The sequence below is a fragment of the Microcaecilia unicolor genome, chromosome 6 (assembly GCF_901765095.1).
Source record: "Microcaecilia unicolor chromosome 6, aMicUni1.1, whole genome shotgun sequence".
In the NCBI taxonomy this organism is placed as follows: Eukaryota; Metazoa; Chordata; class Amphibia; order Gymnophiona; family Siphonopidae; genus Microcaecilia; species Microcaecilia unicolor.
The window spans coordinates 61,710,513-61,729,815 of record NC_044036.1 but is presented as its reverse complement, the minus strand read 5'-3'; the positions used below and the strand labels follow the sequence as shown (position 1 = coordinate 61,729,815).

The 19,303-nt window shown below is 47.2% G+C and overlaps 1 protein-coding gene across 1 annotated transcript in view; it reads left to right on the top strand.

Moving 5' to 3' along the window:
• The window catches only part of LOC115471884 (vitellogenin-A2-like), a 98,110-nt gene that overhangs the window by 35,145 nt on the left and 43,662 nt on the right, over positions 1–19,303 (top strand). Inside the window, 1 exon segment of the mRNA XM_030205790.1 lies at positions 4,821–4,914. Within this exon segment, the coding sequence (XP_030061650.1) occupies positions 4,821–4,914 (94 nt within the window).

Below are 19,303 nucleotides of genomic sequence, written 5' to 3'. Positions count from 1 at the left end.
CAGGTGGGGGGGGGGGGAATGGGCCTGGGTCCGCCTGCCTGAAGTGCACTGCACCCACTAAAACTGCTCCAAGGATCTGCATATTGCTGTGATGGACCTGAGTATGAGATTTGAGGCTGGCATAGAGGCTGGCAAAAAATATTTTGAAAGATTTTTTTTGAGGGTAGAAGGGGGTTAGTGACCACTGGGGGAGTAATGGAAGGTGATCCCCAATTCTCTCCGGTGGTCATCTGGTCAGTTTGGGCACCTTTTTGTGGCTTAGTCATAAGAAAAACTGGACCAGGTAAAGTCGTCCAAGTGCTCATCAGGGATGCCCTTTTTTTCCATTATGGGTCGAGGATGCCCATGTGTTAGGCACGCCCAAGTCCCATTTTCGCTATGCCTCCGACACGCCCCATGAACTTTGGTCGTCCCCGTGACGGAAAGCAGTTGGGGACGCCCAAAATCGGCTTTCGATTATGCTGATTTGGGCGACCCTGTGAGAAGGATGCCCATCTTCCGATTTGTGTCAAAAGATGGACATCCTTCTCTTTCAAAAATGAGCCTGATAGGAAGCTAGATTCTGGGAACAGTGTTTCAAAAAAACTGCAACCACAGCGCTGTTTTTTTACAAGGTAAAAACGGTAACAGAATTCAAGCACGCGTGGGATAAATATAAAGGAATCCTGTTCAGAAGGAATGGATCCTAAGGAGCTTAGCCGAGATTGGGTGGCAGAGCGGTGGCGGGAGGCGGGGATAGTGTTGGGCAGACTTATACGGTCTATGCCAGAGCCGGTGGTGGGAGGCAGGACTGGTGGTTGGGAGGCGGGGATAGTGCTGGGCAGACTTACACGGTCTGTGCCCTGAAAAGGAAAGGTACAACTCAAGGTAAGGTATACACAAAAAGTAGCACATATGAGTTTATCTTGTTGGGCCAGTCTTTTTCTGCCGTCATCTACTATGTTACTATGTTCTTTTACTTCCTGCAGTAGTGTGGGCATGTGTTTTTGGCGTGTACCAGGTCAGTTTTTACCATGAGTACCTGCAATACAACAAAACCAAAGATCGTAATGGACATACCCAACTCCCCCCTTCCTCCCTAAATTCCCCAATATATCAGCTATACACGAACCCTATTCTAACATAATAACACCTTGTATTTGTTCATACCGGAACTGACGAATGCCATTACAGTACTATGTAAGCCACATTGAGCCTGCATATAGGTGGGAAAATGTGGGATACAAATGTAACAAATAAATAAAATGTCTGGGGAAAAAAGGTTTTCCTTCAATGGGCCTGGAAAAAGGCCTGCGGTAAAATTGAAACCAGTGCGCACCTATTTACAGCCTGAGCTCTTAACACCACCTATTGATCTAGCGGTAAAGGCTCACGCACTACACGCACGGTGGCTGGTCGGCCGATTAATGCCGGAAATGCCGCACGCAGTAGGAAATAAAAAAATAATTTTTCCTGGTGGTATGGGCGCGTGCCAAATCTGTAATTACTGCCAGGGGGCATGCTAGCCTGGTGGTAGTCTCATTTTGGCACACGCTGCCAAAATGCATAGACCCTACCGTGCCTTTGTAAAAGGACACCTCAATTCTGAGCCCTGTGCAATATTTTGGCATTGCATTTACGTTTTCTAAAAGACAGCTAGCATATGTCCGGTTAAGTCAATTTACAGATTTAACCAGCCATGGGATGGCAGATTAAGATAAGACAGCTATTTATGAATATTGGAAGCTAACTGGACTCCACCCCGAAACTCCCCCGGAATGCTCCCGATGTAGCAGGCTTCCACTTTGGCCCTAACCAATCATTTTCATAGTAACATAGTAGATGACGGCAGAAAAAGACCTGCACGGTCCATCCAGTCTGCCCAACAAGACAACTCATGTGTGCTACTTTTGTGTATACCCTACTTTGATTTGTACCTGTGCTCTTCAGGGCACAGACCGTATAAGTCTGCCCAGCACTAGCCCCGCCTCCCAACCACCGGCTCTGGCATAGACCATATAAGTCTGCCCAGCACTATCCCTGCCTCCCAACCTCCAGTCCCGCCTCCCACCACCAGCTCTGGCACAGACCGTATAAGTCTGCCCAGCGCTATCCCTGCCTCCCAACCTCCAGTCCCGCCTCCCACCACTGGCTCTGGCACAGACCGTATAAGTCTGCCCCGCACTATCCCCGCCTCCCAACCTCCAGCCCCGCCTCCCACTACCGGCTCTGCTATCCAATCTCGGTTAAGCTCCTGAGGATCCTTTCCTTCTGAACAGGATTCCTTTATGTTTATCCCACGCATGTTTGAATTCCGTTACCGTTTTCCTCTCCACCACCTCCCGCAGGAGGGCATTCCAAGCATCCACCACTCTCTCCGTGAAGAAATACTTCCTGACATTTTTCTTGAGTCTGCCCCCCTTCAATCTCATTTCATGTCCTCTCGTTCTACCGCCTTCGTATCTCCGGAAAAGGTTCGTTTGCGGATTAATACCTTTCAAATATTTGAACGTCTGTATCATATCACCCCTGTTTCTCCTTTCCTCCAGGGTATACATGTTCAGGTTTGCAAGTCTCTCCTCATACGTCTTGTTACGCAAATCCCATACCATTCTCGTAGCTTTTCTTTGCACCGCTTCGATTCTTTTTACATCCTTAGCAAGATACGGCCTCCAAAACTGAACACAATACTCTAGATGGGGCCTCACCAACGACTTATACAGAGGCATCAACACCCCCTTTCTTCTGCTGGTCACACCTCTCTCTATACAGCCCAACAACCTTCTAGATACAGCCACCGCCTTGTCACACTGTTTCGTCACCTTCAAATCCTCAGATACTATCACCCCAAGGTCCCTCTCCCCGTCTGAACCTATCAGACTCTCGCCACCTAACACATACGTCTCCCGTGGATTTCTATTCCCTAAGTGCATCACTTTCATTTCTTCGCATTGAATTTTAATTGCCAGACTTTAGACCATTGTTCTAGCTTCTTCAAATCCTTTTTCATGTTTTCCACTCCCTCCGGGGTGTCCACTCTGTTACAGATCTTAGTATCATCCGCAAATAGGCAAACTTTACCTTCTAACCCTTCGGCAAGGTCACTCACAAATATATTGAACAGAATCGGCCCCAGCACCGATCCTTGAGGCACTCCACTACTCACCTTTCCCTCCTCCGACCTAACTCCATTCACCACCACCCTCTGGCATCTGTCCGTCAACCAGTTCCTAATCCAGTTCACCACTTTAGGTCCTATCTTCAGCCCATCCAGTTTATTTAAAAGCCTCCTGTGGGGAACCGTGTCAAAAGCTTTGCTGAAATCTAAGTAGATTACGTCCATAGCTCGTCCCTGATTCAATTCTCCTGTCACCCAATCAAAAAACTCAATGAGATTCGTTTGGCACGATTTCCCTTTGGTAAAACCATGTTGTCTCGGATCTTGCAACTTATTGGCTTCCAGGAAATTCACTATCCTTTCCTTCAGCATCGCTCCCATTACTTTTCCAATAACCGAAGTGAGGCTTACCGGCCTGTAGTTTCCAGCTACTTCCTTATCACCACTTTTGTGAAGAGGGACCACCTCCGCCGTTCTCTAATCCCTCGGAACAACTCCTGTCTCCAAGGATTTATTAAACAAATCTTTAAGAGGACCCGCCAGGACCTCTCTGAGCTCCCTTAATATCCTGGGGTGGATCCCGTCCGGTCCCATGGCTTTGTCCACCTTTAGCTTTACAAGTTGTTCATACACACTCTCTTCTGTAAATGATGCTGTATCCACTCCACTATCATTTGTACTTTTTCCAGTCCATCGCGGTCCTGCTCCAGGATTTTCTTCTGTGAAAACAGAACAAAAGTATCTATTTAGCAAATTTGCTTTTCCTTCATCACTATCTACATAGCGGTTCGCAGTATCTTTTAGTCTCACAATTCCCTTTTTAGTCATTCTCCTTTCACTAATATACCTGAAGAAACTTTTGTCACCCCTCCTTACATTTCTAGCCATTTGTTCTTCCGCTTGCGCTTTTGCCAGACGTATCTCTCTCTTGGCTTCTTTCAGTTTCCTCCGGTATTCCTTCCCGTGTTCCTGTTCTTGAGTTTTTGTGTATTTCTGGAACGCCAACTCTTTAGCCTTTATTTTCTCAACCACTTGCTTGGAGAACCATATCGGTTTCCTTTTTCTCTTGCTTTTATTTACTTTCCTTACATAAAGGTTTGTAGCCCTATTTATAGCTTCTTTCAGCCTGGACCACTGTCCTTCCACTTCTTGTACTTCCTCCCAGCCCATCAGCTCCTTCCTCAGGTATTCCCCCATTTTAGTAAAGTCAGCATGCTTGAAATCCAGGACTTTGAGTTTTGAGTGGCTGCCCTCCACTACAGCAGTCATATCAAACCAAACCGTTTGATGGTCACTGCTGCCCAGGTGGGCACCCACTCGGACATTTGACACGCTATCCCCATTTGTGAGCACCAGATGTGACTAACTGGTTAAGTGCAGCTGAAAATGACCAGATAGCCTCATACAAGCGAGTTAACTGGTCAGTGGCTATTCCTGGTCGGTTAACTCACTTTGAGTATTGGCCAGAGGGGGTCCTTTCCCCAGCAGCTCAGTTATAGTTTCAGTGAGTGCCAGAGGTGATGGGAGATGAAGTGATTCACATGGGCCACCTGCTTTCTCCCATGTCAGTCCAGTAAAAAGCATCACAAAGTGCAATTAATCCAAATGTGTGCAATTGGAGGGAATACAAAGTAACAGAGAGGCCTGAAATGTCGTTTTCTCAAAGACCTGCTGAAAATGTACTTCAGAAATTTTGTAAATTCTGTGTTTCTCTCCTTCACAGTAAAAACAAAGTTGAAACCATCTCCCTCAGATGACATTAGCCTTTCACAGCTGCTGCAATCCAGAATTGAAGTTCAGGGTAAAATAGGTTTAAGGTAAGTAGAAATCTGTTTTGTCTTTGTTACAAATGTAAAGACATAAGAACATAAGCATTGCCATACAAGAACAGACTGAAGGTCCATCAAGCTCAGTATCCTGTTTTCAACAGTAGTCAAACCAGGTCACAAATACCTGGCAAGAACCAAAAAGAGTAAACTAGATCTTATGCTGTTTACCCTAGAAATAAATAGTGGATTTTCCCAAGTTCATCTTAATAATGGCTTATGGACTTTTCTTTTAGGAAACCATTCAATAATTTTTTTTTAAACCCTGCTAAACTAACTGCTTTTACTTCATTCTCTGACAACAAATTATAGAGTTTAATTACACATTGAGTGAAGAAATATTTTCTCTGGTTTGTTTTAAATAAGTAGCTTCATTGCATGCCCCCTAGTCCTAGTATTTTTGGAAAGAGTAAAGAAGCGATTCATGTCTACCCATTGCACTCCACTCAGTATTTTATAGACCTCTACCATATCTCCCCTCAGCTGTCTTTTCTCCAAGCTAAAAAGCTCTAATCGCTTTAGCCTTTCCTCATAGAGAAATCATCCTATCCCCTTTATCATTTTTGTTGCCGTCTTCTGTGCCTTTCCTAATTCTGCTGTATCTTTTTTGAGATGCGGTGACCAGAATTGCACACAGTATTAGAGGTGTGATCGCACAATGAAGTCATACAATATAACATTATAATATTCTCATTTTTGTTTTCCATTTCTTTCCTAATAATTCATAACATTCTATTTGCTTTCTAAGCCGCCGTTGCACACTGAGCAGAGGGTTCCAACGTATCATCAATGATGACACCTAGATCCTTTTTCTGGGCAGTGACTCCTAATGTGAAACTTTGTAACATGTAGCTATAATTTGGGTTCCTCTTTCCCACATGCATCACTTTGTACTTGCTCACATTAAACATCATCTGCCATTTGAATGCCTAGTTTCCCAGTCTCATAAGGTCCTCTTGCAATTTTTCACAGTCCTCTTGTGATTTAACAGTTTTGAATATCTTTGTGCATGGGTATAGTTTGACTGTTAAATTTGGGGGGGGGGGGCAAAGGATGGGGCGGAGCATATTAGCATATTCATTTGCATATATATATATATATATATATGCAAATGAATATGCTAATATGGAGGAAGGAAGGAAGGGAGAAAGAGCTGGCCTAACCATAATAAATATGTATGAGATATCAAGCCAGCTCTTTCTCCCTTCCTTCCTTCCTTCCTTCCTTCCTTCCTTCCTTCCTTCCTCCTTACCCAGCACTCCCTCTTCCTCTCCAATAGTATTTCCCCACTCCCTTTCCCATACCATGCCAGTGTTGACCTTACAAATGCATAGGCTCTTTATGTAGATCCTTCAAGAGGTAGTATGTCATGATTTAGGCTCTAAAACCCTTTCTGATGTTTTGGTCCCGCCTCAGTAAGGCCAATACACAATCTCTCCACTGCAAAACGCTATACACAAACTTGTGCAAAAACACACTCATAACCTTACCAAACCATAACAGCACTAATTCCAAGGACAGGACGAGCTACAACCTTATGCGTGAAAAGGCAGAACTGTAATTACAGCAGGCTCTAAAACACCAATACACTACCTCGTGAAAACAAAGGGCTGCAAATACTACACGCTAGCAGAATACTGCACCTTGATCACACATGAAAAACACATGACACAACAGACATGACACAAGGAACTAGAAATCAAAAAATATGAAGGCAAAATACTGAACTGGAAAGTTACCTCAAGAAGTCAGACTCGGCATGCAGCAGTACTAGAGAAATTGAAACTTAAATGCAAAATATCACAGATGCTGTCAGCTTGCACCTCTCCGTGCTGTCCGCTCTCCTTTAGACACTCCTCCGTGCTGTCCTTCTTCGCCCACCCAATTGGGGCTAATCCTCCTACTTCTATTATTGCTGCAAGCTCCTTCTTGTCAGTACTCCACCACAACTCCTGCTTCCTCGAGTAAGTTCACTCTAGTCGACAGTTAGCCAATTAGTTCCAGGCCCACCGGCCTACCAAACAGGATATTTCTCTTTGTGCAGCCCAGAGAACTCCCTTCTGTCCCTGGGGCTTTCCCTTAGGGGTAGTCCTGCATCTACTTAGAGCAGACCCCGTACCCAGCCCAGGTGAGGAGGCCAAATGCTTCTCTACTCGTACTGTCCTGAGCCCAGGCCCCTTCAGTCTCTTTCCCTTCCCCCCCTCCTGTAGAATTCTAATACAAAGTTCCACTTGCCAGTTCAAATGTTCTTCAGATCAAAGCTTTTTCTCTACTATATGAATCCACTCCTTGGGCTAGCAATTCCTACTTGCTACCCTAGGGACCCACCTCCCTCATTTGTCAGCACGGCTTCCTGACAACCACCCACCAGGTCTGGAATTCATACAGTTTTCCCCAGGACTTACTTTTCCTTAGCCCCTTTCCTCTTACGAGCAAAAGCTGTCAAGTCCATCTCCTCTGTTTCCTCCTCCCCTCCTGCTGCTTGCCAGTCCATATGCTCGTTCACTCCCTCCCCCGGCAGGTGTACCTCATTCCCCTCATCAGACTTCATTTCCCAATCAGCCTCCTCCTCCCCCTTTCTCTGGGAAGGAAAGTCCTCCCCCTCCTGCTTTCTACTCAACTCAGGCTTCTGGGACTTGTAGTCTCTGTAGTCCCCCTCGCTCCTCTTGAGCTTCCTATATGGAAGAAGGGCCCCCCTTCTCCCTTTCCCCTTCTGTTTATCTACCCATTCCTCACATACCCCCCCCTTTAAGTGATTGCTAGCCCGCTGCCTCCTCCTACTTTCTCCGTCAGGGCTAGCAATCCTACTCAGAACATCTACATGGGGCAGCAACTTCCCTGCCCTGTGCTCAATGCGATACTGAAAGGGCTGTAATGCTAGATACCACCTCGTCAGTCTCGCATTGCTATCCTTCATTTGTGCTAACCACTTTAAAGGAGCATGATCAGTAAACAATTTGAATGGCCTCCCATCCAGGTAGAATTGACATTTCTGTATGGCCCATTTTACTGCCAGACATTCCCTCTCAATGGATGCATACTTTGTTTCATGGGGGAGCAATTTTCTGCTTAAATATAACACCGGGTGTTCCTCCTCCCCATAAGCTTGCGAAAGCACCGCCCCCAACCCGGTACCCGAAGCATCAGTGTGCAGGATAAATTCCCTATCGAAATCCACTGCCCTAAGCACTGGTTCCTCACATAACGCTTGCCGAAGGGCCACAAATGCTCCCTGCTCTGCTTCTCCCCACCTTAACCGATGGGGCCTGTCTTTTTTTAACATTTCCGTCAAGGGAGCGGCCAAGGAAGCGAAGTGAGGAATGAATCTTCGATAATACCCCACTAGCCCCAAAAATCCCCTCAACAACTTCTTGGACTCGGGTCGCGGAAACAGTTGAATACTTTCCACTTTCCCCTGTAACGGCCTTATCTGTCCGTTCCCTACTTTATAGCCCAAATACTTCACCTCCCTCTGAGCAAAATGACATTTCTGGGGATTAAGAGTAAGCCCGGCTTCCCTGAAAGCCTTCAATACCTCCCCCACCTGAAACAGATGCGACTCCCAGTCCTGACTATGAATGATGACATCATCTAGATAGGCTGCTGCATAAGCTTGGTGCGGTCTCAACACCTGATCTAACAGGCGTTGGCAGGACGCTGCAGCCGAATTCAAACCAAATGGCATCCGTTTGAACTGAAACAGGCCGCGAGGAGTACAAAATGCTGTTTTCGGCCTGGCTTCAGCAGAGAGCGGAATTTGCCAATAGCCTTTTGTCATGTCAAGTGTTGACAAATACTGGGCTGACCCTAGTCTATCCAGCAATTCCTCTATTCTCGGCATCGGATACGCATCTGGCGCCGAGAGGGCATTAATTTGCCGGAAATCCATACAAAGGCGCCATGTTCCGTCAGTTTTGGGCACGAGCACGACCGGGCTTGCCCAGGGGCTATGTGACTCCTCAATCACTCCCAACTTCAACATCTCTCTGACTTGCCTATTCACCTCCTGCTGCTTTCTGGGAGACAACCTATGTGGCCTCTGCCTTATCACCTTCCCTTCCCCGGTAATGATATCATGTACAATCAAATGCGTTTCCCCTGGGCAAGGAGTCAGCACATCTGTAAATTCCCCCAAAAGAGCCTTTATTTGCTCCTTTTGGTGTCCGTCTAACTCCTCTCCTACTCGCACCTCCCCCTTGAAATTCATCTCAGATATCTGGGGACCTAGATCCTCCTCCACTAAGTCCTCTGCAGTGGCCCAACATACTTCTCTGGCATGCCAGGGTTTGATTAAATTGACATGATAAGTCTGTTTCCTACCCTGCTCATTCCTCACCTCATAAGTAACCGGCCCCAACCGTCTGATTACCGTCATCGGTCCTCTCCAGTTACCACTAAATTTGTGAGGATTATCCGAGACCATAATCAGCACTTTATCCCCTATTCCAACCTCCCTTTCTTGAGTTTTTTTGTCATATGAAGCTTTCTGATATTGCTGGGCCTCCTGCAATTTCTCTCTAGAGTAGGCCCACAACCGCCTCAGGCGCTCCTTTAGATCGTGTAGGTAAGCTACCACGGTGCTATCTTCTAGCTCCGGGGGTACCCACCTCTCCTTCACTATGTCTAAGACTCCCCGGGGAGCTCGCCCAAAGAACAACTCGAATGGGGACACCCCTAGAGAGGCCTGGACACACTCCCTCGTTACATAAAGGACAAACGGTAGTAACTGATCCCCTTTCTCTAAGCTAGGGCCCAATCCCTTCCTAAGCAATGTCTTCAAGGTCTTATTAAATCTTTCTACCAGTCCATTTGTTTGAGGGTGATATGCAGAAGTGCAAATGTGGACAATGCCGAAGGCCTCCCATACCTGGGCTAGTGCCCGTGATCTAAAATTGGACCCCCTATCAGTAAGCACCTCCCGAGGAAACCCCACTTCACAAAAAATGTGAATCAGTTCTGCAGCAATAACTTTGGCTGATATGCTGCGTAAAGGAACCGCCCACGGGAATCGCGTAGCCATATCCATAATCACTAAAATGTAAGCAAAACCCCGGGTAGATTTTTGAATAGGTCCAATTATATCCATTGCAATCCGCCCCAGCGGAGTCCCTATCCGGGGCAATGGATGTAAAGGGACCCTCCCCGGCCCCTGTTCGGATACCTTCTGGCATAAAGGACATGACTCACAATAATTTCCCACTTCTTTATATATACCGGGCCAATAAAAGCGTCTTAACAACTGGGAGACAGTATTCTGGGCTCCCTTATGTCCCCCCAAAGGGTGATCATGAGCCAGCCGTAACAGTAGATCCCGAAACCCCCGGGGCACCACTAACTGTCTCCTTCCGTCCTCCCTTCCCTGCCCCGCATTTTCCCGGAAAAGAAGTCCCTTATCAATCACAAAACCCGGGCCCTGAGCTCCTCTGGCCCCCTCCCTTGCTCGCTCCCAGGCATACTGCAGAGTGGGGTCTGCCTGCTGCTCCCTCTCAAAAGAAGGGAATTGTTCCTTTAACTCCCCCGCCTCATCTGGGAAGTTAGTCTCCTGCTCCAGCTCCTTCATAGCCAGAGCTCTCTGCCGCTGAACTGCCTTCTTATGCCCCCCGGTATCTCTGGTTTTCCCTGGGTCCTCCAATACCTCCATCTGGAAAGGGAATATACCCGATAAAGTCTGCTCCTGCCCCTCCTCCCCCTTCTGCTGCGACCGAGTAACTACTAAACCTTCTCTCTCCCTTAAATATTGGGAGAATGGGGGCCAGTCCCTGCCCAAGATAAGGGTTTGAGGCAGCCTGGGCAGCACCGCCACCCAGACCCAATGAGCTCCCAACGGTCCTACTATCCTCACCTGCCGCAGCGGGTATCTACTCGAAGCCCCATGTACACACTGTATAGTGACCTCCTGTTGCCTCCTCCCCACCCTTCCCGCTCCTTTCACCCTGATCTGTTCCCACAAGGACTGGGCCATCATGGTTTGATCCGCGCCGGAGTCCAACAGGCCTACCACCTCCACCCCCATCACCTCCACTTGTTGGCAGAACTCCTGCCTGACCCCCCTCCTCCCTCCGGCCACCAATTGCAATTTAACCACACAGTCCCTCCGCACATGGCCCTTCCTCCCACACCGATAACACATTCTCTCATCCCCCTTACCCCCCTCCCAACTCCTCATAGCCTTTCCTTCCGGAGCCTTGCTCCCCTTAGGACTACCCAGACCACCCCCCGGCTGGGTCCCTTTGCGAGCACAATGCTGCGATTCTAGGAAGCACTCCATGCTCTGAATTGCTTCCTCCAGGGTTCCGCAGCCCCGTTTAATCAAATCTACTTGCAGCCCCCTTGGCAAGGACTCCAAGAACTGTTCCAGAACTAGATCTTCCATTATTTGTTGTATTGCCCTTCGTTCTGGCTCTAGCCATTTCCCAGCCAAATCACTTAATTTCTGAGCCAGCACCCTAGGCGTTTCCCCTTCTACCCACTTGAACTCCCGAAACCTCCTCCTGTATGCATGTTTACTTAGTCCAAACCTGTCCAAAATAGCTGCTTTCAGCCTGGTATAGTCGGTTATGTGTCCCGTAGGTAGGGCTCGAAAGGCCGCTAAAGCCTCCCCAGACAGAGCAGGAGCTAGTCTTATCGTCCATTGCTCCTGTGGCCACCCCGCTGCTACCGCCACCCTCTCAAAGGCTCCCAGATAATCTTCAATGTTATCTGCTTCAGTCAACTTTCCCCACGGAAGCCAGTTCACCCCCACATGCCCTACCAGTCCAGGAGGTCCCTCGACCCGTCCAGTAGCAGCGCCCTCGCCCGGCACCTGCCCTCTGCCGCCGCCTCGTAGGAGTTCCTGAAATAGGTCCAACAGGGGTTGTTGCTGAGCTCTGGAAGCCGCCAACGACTCCTCCATAAGCTTATGTGCCATTTCTTGCTGCTTTTGGAATTGATGTGTCATAAAGGCGAACATCTCCTTCGGATCCATCCCGACTACCTGGACCATCCACCTACAAGAAAAAAGGAGAGAAAAACACCAAGTGTGGCCTTTTCACAACACTCTTACTTCTCCCTCCAACCCCTCCCAGCTCCCGATATGCTCACCAGAAGCTGGAGGGTTTTCCGCCTGCGGGTTTCAGCTCCCCAGCTTTCCGGCTTGGATCTCTCCTCCACGTCCGCCTTCGGCTCACTGGAACATGGGGCTCGATTCAAAATCCCACCACTGCCACCATTTGTCAGCTTGCACCTCTCCGTGCTGTCCGCTCTCCTTTAGACACCCCTCCGTGCTGTCCTTCTTCGCCCACCCAATTGGGGCTAATCCTCCTACTTCTATTATTGCTGCAAGCTCCTTCTTGTCAGTACTCCACCACAACTCCTGCTTCCTCGAGTAAGTTCACTCTAGTCGACAGTTAGCCAATTAGTTCCAGGCCCACCGGCCTACCAAACAGGATTTCCAAAAGCTGACATATTCCAATTAATAAATTCTGAATAAAATACTTTTTTCTACCTTTGTTGTCTTACCATTTAGTTTTCCTATTCACTTTGGTCCCAGTGTCTGCTGTTTTATGCAGTGTCTTCTTTCCATTTGATATTTTTTCTCTCACCATATCCACCATCCTCCTGTGTCCTTATGCGTCTTGTCTACCATCTGTAGCCCTGTCTCTATCCTTCCTCCAGTTTCAGCATCTGCCCTCAAAGTGTTCCGATCCAGCCCTTAAATTCAGCAGCTTCCCCTCCATATCCAGCATTTCTCCTCATTCCCCTCCCCTCCATCCATGTGCATCTACTTCCTGTCTTCTGTCCCCTCCATCTATGTCCAGCAATTCTCCTCTCTCCCCTGCCCTCTCCTCCATCCATCCATGTCCAGCAACTCTTCATTCTCCCCTGCCCTCTCCTCCATCCATCCATGTCCAGCAACTCTTCATTCTCCCCTGCCCTCTCCTCCATCCATCCATATCAAGAAAATTTCCTCTCACCTCTTTCCTCTCCATCCATCCATGTCCACCAATTCTACTCTCTCCCCTGCTCTCCACTCCATGTCCAGCGATTTCTATTCTCTCCCCTGCCCTTCTCTCCATCCATCCATGTCCAGCAACTCTCCATTCTCCCCTGCTCTCTCCTCCATCCATCTCCAGCAATTCTCCTCTCTCCCCTGCCCACCCTGTTTCTTTCCATCCCCTTCCCCCTTCTATCCAGCATCTCTCCCCTCTCTCTCCCCCTTCACAGCATCTCCCAGCTCTCTCTCTTTCTCTCTCTCTCATTCCTTTCCATCGTGTTCTCTTCCCCCTTCCATTCAGCATCTCCCCCTCTCTCTCTCCCCTTTGCAGGATTTTCCATCTCTCTCATTCCTTTCCATCCGTCTCCCCTTCATCCCTCCATCGAACATCTCTGCCTCACCCCTCCATCAATGTCCTCCCTCACTCCCCTTCCTTGCCTCACCTGTCCTCTCACTCACTCTCTCTGCCCCCCCAGCAAGGTTAGGGACATAGGCACCATTGCGCCAAACTACTAGCTACTCCTCCCGGCTGCTGCTATGGCAGCCAGGAGGAACTGCGAATGTACATGCTCTTCCCTTTCCTTCCCTGCCTCTCGCTCGCTCACTCACTCCCTCCCCCTCCCTGGCAAAGCATAATGCAAATGTGCAAGGGGCCGTGCTCCTGCTGCGCGTGCTGCTGCCGGCTTCCCTCCTTTCTCCAGAAACAGGAAAGAACTTATATTATGAGGCGAGTGAGGGAGAAGGAGGGAGGCCAGCAGCGGTGCGTGCAGCAGGAGTACGGCCCCGTGCACGTTTGCATTATGCTTTGCCAGGGAGGGGGAGGGAGTGAGTGAGCGAGCAAGAGGCAGAGAAGGAAAGGGAAAAGCATGTAAGTTTGTGGTTCCTGCAGGCTGCCAGGTAGGAGCGGCTCGTTTGGGGGGGCACTGCCCCCCCTCGCCCCCCCCAAACTATGCCCATGCCTTTGTGTCATCAGCAAATTCAATTACCATACTAGTTATTCCCATCTCTAGATTATTTATAAATATTTTTTAAAGCAGCGGTCCCAACATAGACCCCTGGGAAACCTCGCTGTCTACCCTTCTCTATTGAGAATACTGACCATTTAACTCTACTTTCTTGTTTTCTATCTTATAAACAGTTTTTAATCCACAATAGGACATTACCACCTATCCCATGACTTTTTAATTTCCTCAGGAGTCTTTCATGAGGTACTTTGTCAAATGCCTTTTGAAAATCCAAATCCAAAGACTTCAAAGAGGTTTACCAGGGTGATTTTCTTAACAAAATAAAAAAAAGCCAGATTGGTAGCTGATGGAGAGAGGAAAATGCCGCTTTCCTATGGCCTTGCTTCTCCTCCCCACATCACTTTGCATCTCCCTTCCTTGGAAGTCAGTAATGCAAGTCTCTCTTTTCACTTTGAACATTAGAGCTGCCCTACTGAGTCAGACTAAGGGTCCATCTAGCCCAGAATCCTGTTTCCAACTGTAGCCAGTCCAGGTCACAAGTACTCAGTAGAGTCTCATTAAGTAGCCAAATTCCATACTATCAACCCCACCCCAGGGATGACAGTGGCTTTCCCCATATCTATCTTATTTATTTATTTGTTACATTTGTACCCCACATTTTCCCACCTATTTGCAGGCTCAATGTGGCTTACATAGTACCGTAAAGGCGTTTGCCAATTCGGTTGATAACATATACAAGGTTATATTGTGGTCAATGAGGTAGGTATGAATAGTTTATAGGCTATTCCTAAAGGAATTTATTCAAACCTTTTTTAAGCCCAGCTTTATTAACTGTTTTTACCACTTGCTCTGTCAATGAGTTCCAGAGCTTAGCTAGGCATTGAGTGAAAAAAAAAAAAATCTCCTGTTTGTTTTAAATGTGTTGCTCTGTAACTTCATTGAATATCCCCTAGTCCACTGGTTCCCAAACCTGATTCTGGAGGCACCCTACCCAGTCTGGTTTTTGGGATATCCACCATGAATATTCATGAGACAGATTTGCATGTAGTGGAGGCAGTGCATGCAAATCGCTCTCATGAATATTCATTGTCTATATGTGAAAAACCTGACTGGCTAGGGTGCCTCCAGGATCAGGTTTGGAAACCACTGCCTAGTCTTTGTACTTTTTGAAAGAGACATGTTTACCCATTCCGCTCCAGTCAGGATTTTATAGACCTCTATCATATCTTCCCTCAGCTGTCTCTTCTCCAAGCTGAAGAGCCCTAACCTCTTTAGACTTTCCTCCTATGAGAATCGCTCCATCCTCTTAATCATTTTAGTTGCCCTTCTCTGTACTTTTTCCAGTTCCACTATGTTAACAATTACAGTTACAGCTTTTATATCTGCTTTAACCAACTATAGTTCTAAGTGGATCACAAGTCTTTTTTTTCAGTTGTGGTACCAGAATTGCACCTGTCCACATTAAATTTCATCTGCAATTTGGATGTGCAATATTCCAGCCTTCAAGGTCCTCCTATGAGTTCAGGCAGTCCTCATGCAATTTAATAATCTTGAATAGTTTTGTCTCACCTGCAAATCTCATCACCTCACTTATCGTTCCCATTTCCAGATCATTTATAAAAATGTTAAAAATTACCAGTCCTGGTACAGATCTTTATGGTACTCACTTTTCACCTTCCTCCATTGTGAGAATTGGCCATTTAACCCTATCCTCTGTTGTCTACCTTTTAGCCAGTTCCCAATCCACAACAGAACACTTCCTCCTATCCCATGGCTAATTTTCTCAAGAGTCTCTCATAATGCAATTTGTCAAAAGCTTTCTGAAAATCTAGATACACTACACCAACTTGCTTAACTTTGTCTACGTTAACTCGTGCCTTCAAAAAATATAGCAAATTGGTAAAGCAAGACTTGTTTTGCTGAATCCATGTAGACTCTGTCCCATTAAACCATGTTTAACTATGTGTTCAGTAATTTTGTTCTTTATAATAGTTTCCACAATTTTGTCAGCACTGACTTTGGTTGCACCATGGGCCAATCTCCCTACTCTGATTGCGCCATGAGCCTTCCCCCTTCCCCCCCTGGCAGTTAGTGGAATGACTTTTGGCAGTTGCTTCATGCCTCCCTCCTCACTTCTCGCTTCTCACCAGCCTACGCAAGCCTCAATTCAATGGATGGTGGGATGAGAGCTCCACTAGCTGCTCCATGCCTGCAGAAGAGTGTTTTTAAACTGGTGACTGGCACTTCCTGGTGGCTGATCTTGAGAAGAAGTGCTGGCCTGCTAGTTCTGAAAATTCAGTGCCTGTGTGACACCCAGAAATGTCTCCATGTCTCTGGACCTTGAACTGTACTAAATTCAGAAAAAGCAACTTTGCCGCTGTTCAAAAAAGTTCAGAATCAGTGATTTGGCATTACCCAGAAGAAATTTACCAATGATGTTTCCCACTGAGCATGGAAAAGATGTATTTTGGTGAATGGATGTTAAGAAATAAGGCTGGAAGCAATACAGCAGAAATTCACCACTTTAAATGTTTTCTCCTAAAATGATATCAACCCTATCCCAGATTCACAGCCTGAAACTTTGGCTTGGGGGCAAGAAGTTAAACCTTGTTTGTTTCTTCATGGAAAGCTGTAGAGACATCTGTTTTATGTTTTTAACAGGCCTCAGGGTGGCATATCTACCACACCTTCCAATTTTAAAATATTTAAGAGCTAAATTTCAATTCAACTTTCCTCTGTCTACTCCTTGTCCAGCAGCTATGTCAGTTTCAATCTAACCAGCCAATGTACTAAGCAGTGGAAGTTTTTATAGCAGTGTGTGTATTAATTTGCATTTAGCTTGTGCAGTGGCATTCCTAGGCTGGCTGACACCCGGGGCGGATCACCGATGCGCCCCCCCCCCCCCCCCCAGGTGCATTTTTACCTGCTGGGGGGGGTGCCGTGCGCCTGTCGCCTCCGAGTCCGCTCGTTCCCTACTGCTCCCTCTGCCCCAGAACAGGAAGTAACCTGTTCCGCGCACAGGGAGCAGCAGGGAGGGAACGAGCGGACTCAGAGCCAACAGGCGCGCGGCACCCCCCCAGCGGTGTGCACCCGGGGTGGACCACCCCCACTTCCCCCCCCCCCCCTTGGTACGCCACTGAGCTTGTGTTCTTTTGAACACTTGACTTTTATACTATATAAGAACATAAGAATAGCCATACTGGGGTCAGACCAATGGTCCATCTATCCCAGAATCCTGTTTCCAACAGTGGCCCATCCAGATCACAAGTACCTGGCAGAAACTCAAATAGCAGCAATATTCCATGCTACCAATCTCAGGGCAAGCAGTGGCTTCCCCATGTCTGTCTGAATAGCAGACTGTGGACTTTTCCTCCAGGAACGTGTCCAAACATTTTTTAAACCCAAATACGTTAACCGCTGTTACCACATCCTCTGGCAGCGAGTTCCAGAGTGTAACTATTTTTTGAGTGAAAAAATATTTCCTCCTATTTGTTTTAAAAGTATTTTCATGTAATTTCATTGAGTATCCCCTACTCTTTGTACTTTTTGAAAGAGTGAAAAATCAATTCACTTTTACCTGTTCTATACCACTCAGGATTTTATAGATCTTAACAGTGCTTTTTTTGTAGAAAAAAAGGTGCCGGTACTCATTATGGGCGGGGTCACCACATATGGCTCCACCCCTATGATAGCCATACCCACATTAACCACACCCCCTATACCAGCCATGGCGCATATAAACAGACATCATTGAAAATATTATAGTACTATAGGAGAAAAAAATAACGTGATTTTTTTTCATGATAAATAATCTCTGTAAGCTGTTACAGCTCCAGTATACCCAGTGCAAAATAAGACAGCCAATGTAAATTCTCAAATTGGACATATTACAAACACTAAAATGAAAATAAAATGATTTTTTTCTATCTTTGTTGTCTGGTGACTGTTTTTCTTTCCATATTGGTCCCAGTCTGTGATTCTGCTTTCCTTTGTTTTCGCTTAACTCTTCTGTGCCATTTGTCATTTTTGTCTCCTTTTTCTTTGCTTTCTTCAATATTTTTCAGGCTCTCTCTCTCTGTCCAGATTTAATTCATTCTTACTATCCATTCTTTAATTTCCTTCATCTACCTGTGGCTTTTCATCTTTTCCTCACCCTTGTTCTCCCCATGCCCCTTCCTCTTATTCTCCAGTCTTTCTCTATTCCCCTTTTCCATCCAGCAGCTCTGCTTTCTCTCCCCATCCTTCCAGTGTCTCCCCTATTTCTTTCTGCATTCTTCCATCCAGCGTCTTCCCTCTTTCTCTCCCCATCCTTCCATTTTCCCTCTCTCTCTCCCCATCCTTCCATCTGTTTTCCCCCTCTCTCTCCCCATCCTTCCATCTGTTTTTCCCCCTCTCTCTCCCCATCCTTCCATCTGTTTTTCCTCTCTCTCCCCATCCTTCCATCTGTTTTTCCCTCTCCCCAATCCTTCCATCTGTTTTCCCCTCTCCCCAATCCTTCCATCTGTTTTTCCCCTCTCTCCCCAATCCTTCCATCTGTTTTTCCCTCTCTCTCCCCATCCTTCCCTCTGTTGGTTTCCCTCTCTCTCCCCAATCCTTCCCTCTGTTGGTTTCCCTCTCTCTCCCCAATCCTTTCCTCTGTTGGTTTCCCTCTTTCTCTCTCTCCCCAATCCTTCCCTCTGTTGGTTTCCCTCTTTCTCTCTCTCCCCAATCCTTCCCTCTGTTGGTTTCCCTCTCTCCCCAATCCTTCCCTCTGTTGGTTTCCCTCTTTCTCTCCCCAATCCTTCCCCCCCCCCCCCCCCCCGCGACACTCCGGGCGAGTCCTGCACTTAGTTTTTTTTTTAAGACTCAGAACATGCGAACGATGCAGCCGGCAGCGATTGAAAGAGGCTGTCTGGGCTGGCGTCTGCGTCGGAGCTTCCCTCACCCTCTGCGAGTCCCGCCTTCATTGTTACAACTTCCTGTTTCGCGGGACTCGCAGAGGATGAGGGAAGCTCCGACGCAGACGCCAGCCCAGACAGCCTCTTTCAATCGCTGCCGGCTGCATCGTTCGCACGTTCTGAGTCTTAAAAAAAAAAAAAAAAACTAAGTGCAGGACTCGCCGGGAGTGTCGCGGGGGGGGGGGGGGCGTGCAAAAAAAGGTGCCAGTACGCCGTACCGTTGCGTACCGGCACAAAAAAAGCACTGGATCTTAATCATATGCCCCCTCAGCCATCTCTTTTCCAAGCTGAAGAGTCCTAACCTCTTTAGCCTTTCCTCATACGGGAGGAATTCCATCCTCTTTATTATTTAAACCGCACTTCTTTGAACCTTTTCTAATTCCGCTATATCTTTTTTGAGATACGGCGGCCAGAATTGAACATAATAGTCAAGGTGAGGTCACACCGTGGAGTGATGCAGAGGTATATAATTTTTGGTCTTATTTTGCATTTCTTTCATAATAATT